Source organism: Otolemur garnettii, unplaced genomic scaffold (genome assembly GCF_000181295.1).
Source record: "Otolemur garnettii isolate 467f Iridium unplaced genomic scaffold, OtoGar3 scaffold00024, whole genome shotgun sequence".
Lineage (NCBI taxonomy): Eukaryota > Metazoa > Chordata > Mammalia > Primates > Galagidae > Otolemur > Otolemur garnettii.
In genome coordinates, this window is record NW_003852419.1 from 1,010,693 (window position 1) to 1,020,141 (window position 9,449).

The 9,449-nt window shown below is 48.0% G+C and overlaps 1 protein-coding gene across 2 annotated transcripts in view; it reads right to left on the minus strand.

The window, feature by feature from the left end:
* KCNG3 (potassium voltage-gated channel modifier subfamily G member 3) overlaps window positions 1-7,386 on the minus strand; it is a 55,066-nt gene extending 47,680 nt beyond the window's left edge. Inside the window, exon 1 of one of the 2 annotated variants that reach the window (XM_003787874.3) lies at window positions 6,143-7,386. In XM_003787874.3, the coding sequence (XP_003787922.1) occupies window positions 6,143-6,807 (665 nt within the window). In that variant the 5' untranslated portion in view covers window positions 6,808-7,386. The remainder of the gene's footprint in view (window positions 1-6,142) is intronic. The other variant, XM_012804015.1, reaches the window with a different exon arrangement.
* Window positions 7,387-9,449: the final 2,063 nt, after the last annotated feature.

The window sequence follows — 9,449 nt, forward strand, 5'->3', positions numbered from 1 at the left end:
GGCCATTTTTTGGTTGCAGCCATCATTGTTGTTTGGCGGGCCCGGGCTGGGGATTCGAACCTGCCACCTTAGGTGTATGTGGCTGGCACCTTAGCCACCTGAGCCACAGGCGCTGAGGCTCTTTCTTTTTTTGAGACAGAGTGTTGGTCTGTTGCCCAGGCTAGAGTGCCATGGCCTCAGTCTAGCTCATAGCAACTTTAAACTCCTGGGCTTAAGCAATCCTCCCACCTCAGCTCCTTGAGTAGCTGGGACTACAGACACCTACCAATACACCCAGCTAATTTTTCTTTTTCTTTTTTTTTTGAAACAGAGCCTCAAGCCGTCGCTCTGGGTAGAGTGCAGTGGTTTTACAGCTCATAGCAACCTCCAACTCCTGGGCTCATGGGCTCATGGGCTCAAGCAATTCTCCTGCCTCTATTTCCCAAGTAGCTGGGATTACAACGCCTGCCACAACACCCGGCTATTTTTTTGTTTTGTTTTTTTTTTGGTTGCAGCCGTCATTGTTGTTTGGCAGGCTGGGCTGGATTCGAACCCGCCAGCTCAGGTGTATGTGGTACCTTAGCAGCTTGAGCCATAGGCATCAAGCCAAATTTTTCTATACTTAAGAGAAAAAATTTCCCTCTTGCTGAGGCTGGTCTCAAACTCCTAAGCTCAAGGAATCCTCCTGTCTTGTCTTCCCAGAGTGCTAGGATTCCCGGCGTGAGTTACCATGTGTGGCCTGCATAAAAGATCTTTATAGATCTTTATAGATCTCCATGACATGTTAGTTTTATGCAATGATCTCCATGACATGTTAGTTAGTTAAAAAACAAGTTTCCAGAGCCAAGTGTGGTGATGCATGCCTACAGTCCCAGCTACTTGGGAGGCTGAAGCAGGAGGTCCTCTTGAGTCCCAGTTTTCTAGGCTGTAGTGAGCTATGATTATGCTGCTGTAGTGAGCTATGATTGTGCCACTGCACTCTAGCCTGAGAAACAGAGGAAATCCCCATCTCTAAAAGAAAAAAAGGAAGGAAGGAAGGGCAAAAAGTATACAAAAGCAAGTTTCAGGCTAATAGGTATCACATTATTTTTGCTTTTTGTAAATATATACATAGTATGACCTGCTCACAAATACATGAAATGTCTCCAAAGCTATAAAAACTAAGCAACTAGTTACATATAGGAAAAAGAAATGAATGGACAGGGAATGAAGAAAGGATTACCTTTGTAGCTTTTGGATTTTGAACTACTATTTATACCATTATTAATTATTCAACACAAATCAATTTAAAAGGATCATCCTCATACACAAAAAGCTTTAAAACTGGCCCGCGCAAGGTGGCTCACGCCTGTAATCCTAGCACGCTGGAAGACTGAGGTGGGTGGATTGCCTCAGCTTCAACCTTCAAAGGTTGAAGACCAGCCTGAGCCAGGGTGAGACCCCCCCATCTCTAAAAATAGCCGGGCATTGTGGCAGGCTCCTGAAGTCCCAGCTACTTGGGAGGCAGAGAGGCAAGAGAATCGTTTGAGCCCAAGAGTTTGAGGTTGCTGTGAGCTAAGATGCCACAGCACTCTTAGCACCAGGGTAACAAAGTGAGACTCTGTCTCAAAAAAATAAAACAAACAAAAAAAGCTTCAAAATTATCTATTTAGAACACTCTTCAAGATTTCTCCCAAACTTTCTTTTTTTTTGAGACAGAGCCTCAAGCTGTTGCCCTGAGTACAGGGCCGTGGCCACCTTCAACTTCTGGGTTTGAGCGATTCTCTTGCCTCTGCCTCCCAAGTAGCTGGGACTACAGGCGTCTGCCACAACACCTACCTATTTTTTGGTCGCAGCCATCATTGCTGTTTGGTGGCCTGAGCTGGATTTGAACCTGCCAACTCAGGTGTATGTGGCTGGTGCCTTAGCCATTTGAGCCACAGGTGCTGAGCTAGTCCAAAATTTCAAAAGCCAATGAAAGGCTCGGGGCCTGTAGCTCAAGTGGCTAAGGTGCCAACCACACACACCTAAGGTGGCAGGTTCGAATCCAGCCCGGGCCCACCAAAACAACAATGACGGCTGCAACCAAAAAATAACCGGGTGTTGTGGTGGGCGCCTGTGGTCCTAGCTAGTTGGGAGGCTGAGGCAGGAGACTCGCTTGAGCCCAGGAGTTGGAGGTTGCTGTGAGCTGTGATGCCACAGCACTCTACCCAGGGAGATAGCCAGGCTCTCTCTGTCTCCAAAAAAAGCTAATGAAAGGAAACCATACTTTTATCTTCAATCCTTCTGTACAATAAATTCCTAATAAATAATAGTTTTTTTAATTTAATAGATTGTTCTTACCATCTGTTTCAACTAAGAGTTCTGGCACCTGAAGCCCCAAAGCCTTACCTCAAACAGCTTTTCAAACTATGCAAAGAAGATGTATTTCTGTAAAGTTATGTTTTAAAATATAATATAAACAATAGATATTTATTGTGCCTAAATAATTTTTTTTCTAAAAGATGCTGTGATTATAAATAATATAAAAGAATTGAACTGCCTTCTAGGCCTTTGCATCGGATCTAGCTTAGGAACTACGACATGTTTATATGAAAAAATTACTGCCGTGCCAGGAAGAATATTACAGATGCCAAATAAGTAGTACAAATAAGCAATCCCTTAAGAAATTCAGGAGGGGCTCGGCGCCTATAGCTCAACCGGCTAAGGTGCTAGCCACGTACACCTAAGGTGGCGGGTTCGAATCCCCAGCCCGGATCCGCCAAACAACAATGACGGCTGCAACCAAAAAAATAGCCGGGCGTTGTGGCGGGCGCCTGTGGTCCCAGCTACTTGGGAGGCTGAGGCAGGAGACTCGCTTGAGCCCAGGAGTTGGAGGTTGCTGTGAGCTGTAATGCCACGGCACTCTACCCAGGGGGACAGCTTGAGGCTCTGTCTCAAAAAAAAAAAAAAAAAAAAAAAAAGAAATTCAGGAGGAAACATCATATTTACTAAGCAAGTCACTAAAGGCTGCAAAAGACCACAAAATCTGATCTGGACTTGACGAATAATCCAATTTTAGTACCCTGGGGATTGCATAGTAGGGACAACGGGGTAGTTTAAGAACAAGTGAGTAGACCAGGCTGGACAAATGAAATCTGCAGGTAGTAGGTAGGACTCCTAGCTCTTGGAAGCCCATGGTAAATCATTCCTAATGTCTGCACACTTCCAGTGCCCTAAATTAATTTTGATTTTTCCCAGTATTTCCCAAAGTTCTCATTTCTTCTACATTTTCACCACCACAAAACAATCTAAATTCTCATCCCTTCCCTCTTCAAAGACCTCCAGACTCATCCTCCTGGGTCTAATCTCCTCTCTCTTCATGGTACACACTCACGCACTGATTCTTTCATACACATAACCCATTCACTCCAACCCTCTAGCCACTATCTACAAAATAAAATTGTTCTCCCTCATACTCAAGGCCTTTTATTATATCATCTGCTGTCTATCAACCTCTCCCTCCATCACTGGTCTCACACTCCAAAAACATACAAGTTTCATGCCCTACACCTATGGTGTTCTTTTTATTTGTAAAAGCCTCCTTATTTTATTTCCAGGAAGGACATACATGGTTGTGCAGGTTGCATTAACTGTATTTTTATCAATGATATCCCCTGCCAGTGCACAACCTCTGCAACCTTCCAACCATGGTTTGTTTCCATCCTCTCCCACCTTGAAGGCCTTGTCAGAACAATTCAAATCTCAGAGATCAATCGTGCCTCTGGTTCCTACATCATCCATTTAACACCAACCAACTTCTTTACAATAAAAAGTTACCACATTTGGCACATCAGTATTGCCTTGAACATAGCAGATACTCAAAAGACGCTTACAAATTATGAGTGAGTAAGTGAAGAACGACAAGTTGTATTGCAAAGAGCCTTGAAGGCCAAGAAAGGAGTTTTGGCTGTATTTCATAAATGATGAACATGGTCAAAATTAGTGATTCTCAACCTGTGGGGTCATGACCCACAGGAACTGTATTAAAGGGCCGCGGCATTTGGAAGGTTGAGAACCACTGGGTCAAGTGATCAGAATGATGTTTTGGAAAGCCTAATTCCAGCAACCACAAGCTGGCAGAGTGATTATACTTAAAGTGCCAGCTTCCGGGCCCTCTCAGTGGGGGCTCCCTCTGTAATGTGCAGTATCCTCAGTCACTCAGCCATCCTTGACATTACCTGTTTGGGAGTGCAGATACAGATTTTCATAGACCTACACTCATACAGTAGCTTAAAGACTGGGCCATTAAGCCAAGAAACACATATTTCTGCCTGAAATATCTGGGTATCTAGGGAACAGCGCCTACTTGAATTATTATTCACATAAATAAAATACATATACACAAATAAGCATTACTCTTCTTCACTTCTTTTGCAGTCTCCCTCTTTTCTGTCTCTGTCGCTTCTGGTTTTTTCTGTTCCTCTCTCTCCCTAAAATTACTATTTATGACTCTCATTTCTTTCCAAATGATTTCCAGACTGCCCTTCCTCTCTCTAAAAACTCCCTCCCCCCCCAAAAAAAAACATTATATTTCAGGTACTTCATTGTTTTTACTCATATACTGGTGTAGTCAACTCCCTCAATATCTGTACTAATCACTTAATACTCTCCACCATAGCAATAATAGTTTTAAAAAAACCCTCAATTCTCAATTCTCCTATTCTGTTTGTTCATGTTACTCAAGTCTTTACTAACATTAGAATTCTACAGTTACTCGTGAATCATTTCAAAGCCAGTCACTTACGGCTCATTTTCCTATGACGCTCTTAAAAATTAAAAATAAATAAATAAATCAAGGGCACTTTGTATTTAGTTAAATAAATTAATCTCATTGTATTGTTAGAGTATCAAATAAGCAATTCTTTTCTATAAATTCAAAACAGTTAGAACCCAATACACTAAAGAAAACGTTTTCTAATTTATTTCCTTTCAAAGCATGTATCTTAGTGTTTAAGCCAAGTAGGCATACCAGGAATACGCTGCGTGTGGTACTCGACAATTTTATTTCCTTCTCAGATTTATATAAAAATCTTTACTCCCTACAGGAGTAATGTTATGTGGAAGTAAACCACTGCAATATTAAGATACATAGCACCATTATAACATGCACATGCCTACCAGGCAAAGACTGCAAGGCACGATCTGAAATTTAAAAAGTGAATGGAATGAGGATCTTAAAACAGTATCAAACAGATAAAATAAAATATACAATTTAGTTTTTGTTCCTCAAAAGACTGTCCCAACTTTTCTCTGTTTAATTCTCCAAGCAAATATGCTGACTTGTACTAAAAACAGTAAAGTGTTATCACCATTGAAAAGTAACACTATCTTAGGAAAGATTAAAATATTTTCCTTTTACCCTAGTAAAGTGGGGGGAAAAATCCCCATAAACTACCCAAATACTCCTTTTAGTATAGGACAATTTAGATTTTCCTGCTCTTCCATGGTAATGTTTTTTTCCCTCCCCATATTAAGGACAATCTGAAAGTAATACTGTGAATCTTTGATACCAAATGGTGGACAGAAGCTAACTCCACACTTTGCAGGAAAAGAAAAGAGAAAAGACCATAGACATCCATTATTTAGAGTCTGGTGTTAAATTAACCTCCTTTATAACATAACAATTTCATTACAGCACGTATTATGCCGGAGGCAGAGTATATAGAATGTGTGGGCAGTGAATAGCAGACCACATTTCACCATAACAAGAATTCATCTTTTCAAATATCATCAAAAATTGGAAAATAATTCAAACTGCATTTAGCTCGAGATTTAATTGCTGAATACTAACAACTTAAGTTTAGAAATTAATTAGCAGGTTGCTATTGGCTCAAAAGTAAACTGCGAAGATGGAATGTTTTCCTATTTCTACCTGCCCCTCCCCATTCCTGGGGATTTCGCGTCCCCAGGATTTCAAGAGGCGCGTCCTAGTGTATCCCTGGCCAGACCCAGCTGGTGCCCGGGAAATAGGGATGGGAGTGGGGACCAACGCGTCCCGTGGTTGGCCGCGCCTGGGGCCTCACTGGATCCCGAATCCAGCCTGGCTCGGCCAGCCGGAGGCAGACAGGACGGAGACGGGACGGACGAACGGGACGGACAGACGCGACAGGACTGACGGGACGGGCAGAGAAGTGTGTCCTACCCGGAGGGCTCCCTCCCAGGGACGGCGGAGTACCTGCTCCGGTCATCCAGGCTGCGGTTGTCTGCGGCCGCGGCACGCCAGTCCGGCAGCGTGCTGGCGCACAGCACCACCATAGACACGATCACAAACACCACCGACACGCTGGCCAGGATCTGCGCGGCCAGAGACGAAGTGGGCTCTTCGAAGGTTCGCCGCATGCGCTCCAGCCAGCGCCTGGAAGGAGCTGCCTCGGCCCCGCCAGGTCGCGCTTCGTCGCGGCCCAGCAAGCCCGGCTCGTCGGCCGAGTAGAAAGTGTAGGTGTCGGACATGCGGTCGTCGAGGCGGCGCTGGCAGCAGTACTCGAGGTGCGCGCCCTCCAGGCCCCAGTAGATCATCTCGTTGTAGAAGGATAGCTCGCACATCCGCGGCGCGAAGCGAAGCTTGCCATGGCCGCGCACGTAGAGCAGGATGAATCCGAAGGCCTCGGAGTGACGGTCGAAAAAGTACTCGTTTCGCTCCCGGTCGTAGTCGTCGCACACCTCGAGCACGTCGCGCTCTGAGCGGCAACCGTGCAGCCGGCTCACGCGGCGCAGCGGGAAGTCCTTCAGCAGCTCCCGGGACAGCGAGTACCGGGCGCCACCCACATTCAGCACCACCGAGGCCGCCCCGCTGCGCCCGAAGGTCATGGCTAGCCAACCCGGAGCCCTGGCCGCTCCCCAGGCTCCGTGCAGGGCCTGCCTGCCCTTGGCCGACGGGAGAGCGCGCCGTCGGGGCCCGCTCTCCCTCGGGAGTCCGCTCCTGCCCTTAGCCGGCCCAGGAGCCCTTCGGCTCTAGCCTCTAAGGCAGCCCACCGTCGCTAGTGGCCGCGCGCCTTCCACGCTGCGGTACCTGAAGATGGCTGGGGAGTCCCCCCTGGCGCCAGCGCTGTTCCCCACTGGCAGGGAACCAGGCTGTGTCAGCGCCGCCGCCCCTCGCGCCCGGGGGATGCCCCCTCCGCCGCCGGGTTGCCCTCTCCAAGGCGGCGGCGCCAACCCCCTGAGGGGTGCAGGCGCCTAGAGGAGGCGCCGGTGCAGGATGTCTCCCCGTCTCCCGCGCTCCCTCCGGCCGCGGATCCGGCAGCCGCCCGCGGCCGTCCAGAGGCGAGAGGCAAAGTGAGCGGGTTCGGAGGCGGTGAGGAGCCGGCTCGGAGAGGCGGGGGCGGGGCCTCTCTCGCCGTCCTCCTCCTCGCCTGCAGGCTCGGCTCGGCTCTGCTCACCTCCCCCTGCACACCGCCCTCCTCTTCCCGCCCGCGCCCGCACCTCCCCGACTTGCTCGGGCTGGGATTCCCCGGCGCCCCGCCCTGGACCTCGGGGTCCCCGCCTCGTGACGCGGTCTCCCCTCTCCTATCGCCCGCAGTGGCAGGGAGGGGTCTGCAGGGCCGCAAAGCGAGAAGCGGGAAGCCCGGCGGCCGGGGTTCCTGCTCCTGCGTTTTGACCCGGCCATCGGGGTGACTTAGGCAGCCCCGGAGGCCCTTTGCCCATGTTAAAAGCCCCAGCGAGAACGAAGATGCGGGGTTTGAGGGGCGGGGACAGACGGCGTTTGGAGAGCCTTTTACAGAAACTCTCCCCAGCTCAGCTCGGTTTCTAAAACATCCCTAAAGGATTTCTTAAGAGAAGGTGCTTTTGCTGGCGACTTTGCTCTTCCTCTCCCACCACGGGGCGACTCACGTACCGCGTGCTCCGAAGGCGGCCACACTCCCCAGCCCCCGCTTTCTGGGGCCCGGGTCTTGAGAAGGCGCCCACGTGTAGCGCGCCTGGACCCTCATGTGACGTTTCCCATAGTGTGGGGTGAAAGTCTGGGGATAATCGCCTTGCCACTAGCAAAAGCAGAATTTCTGGTTGCCTTCGTCTGCACCCTTCTTTTCAAAATGCCTTGATTTCTCCTATGCACCCCGATCTGGCTGCAGCATCACTTTTGGAACATGAAGAGACCCTTAAGGCGCCGCAGAGCGAACCTACCCCGCGCACTCGCGGGTGCTCTGGCAATGGGTTCGGTTTAGCTGGGATTATTTCAAACTGCTAGAGCAATTCACTCAACATCCGGCACCGGCAGCTCAGCCCGCCGAAGGCGATACTGGTAAGTTGTAATGCAAACTAATATTAGATGCAAAACAAATGCTGGGGAAAAATATAGTAAAGGTTGGGTGGGGTAGGATGGTATACGGTCGTCTGACCGCAGAGTAACCTAGCTGGGTTTAGGGAAGGGTTTTACTTTGCCCTCTACTTTTCATAATTTTGTAGGATTATCTTGTGCCCACTAGAGGTCACCACAAAGAGTTATTTTGCGCTGGTTGTAGTGTGGATTCCCAGAGAAAAGGCAGACAGCTAAAAACTGGCAGTGCTCTCACCCAAAATCACTCTGCGTGGTTTCTTAAAGAATGAAAATCTCTGTAAATTGTTTACCCCTAGACTTGGATAATTTATCTTGAAAGCACTTAATGTGATTAAAAGCTCAAAACAGGAGTTGTATATTTGCTAAGTATCTACTAAACAAGGAAAACCTCCGGAAGGAAGTGAATTTCAAGACGAACTTGAAAGAGGTGATGCCTTGAGTTGGCAGAGAAAAAGGCAATGCATTCCAAGTAGCCAATTCTCAGATGTGGAGGATTAAAGTCTGTAAAGAAAGCTAATGTATTTGCCAGGCTGAAACCGTGGGGACCCCAACCGCACTCCGCACTGTTCAGATTTTATCTGAGAAGCAGTAGGATCCCTGAAGTTTTTAATAACAGACCTGATTTTATTATATATATATGAGGCACACACTCACTACGTCATAGAGTGCTGTACCATCACAGCTCACAGCAACCTCAGACTCTTGGGCTCCAGTGATTCTCTTGTTTAAGCCTCCCAGGTAGCTGGGACTACAGGCACCCCTCACAATGCTCCCCTATTTTTTCATGGTAGTCGTCATTGTTGTTTGGCAGGCCCAGGCTGAATTCGAACCAGCTAGCCTCCGTGTATGGGGCTGGCACCCTAGCCACTGAGCTACAGGCACTGAGCCAGAATTGTTTTGATAAAAGCTTTTTTTCCCCCAGAAGATGTCTTTGCCCTGTGGATCACTCTAAAGAGAAACCCTAAACCCATTTCTGTGTGGTTGAAATGGATCAATTCTGATATATACTAAAACCAAGAACTCAGGAGTCTTGGAGATGGATTTTTTGTTTGTTTGTTTGTTTGTTTTTTTGAGACGGAGCCTCAGGCTATCCCCCTGGGTAGAGTGCCATGGCATCACGCTCACAGCAACCTCCAACTCCTGGGCTCAAGCGAGTCTCCTGCCTCAGCCTCCCAAG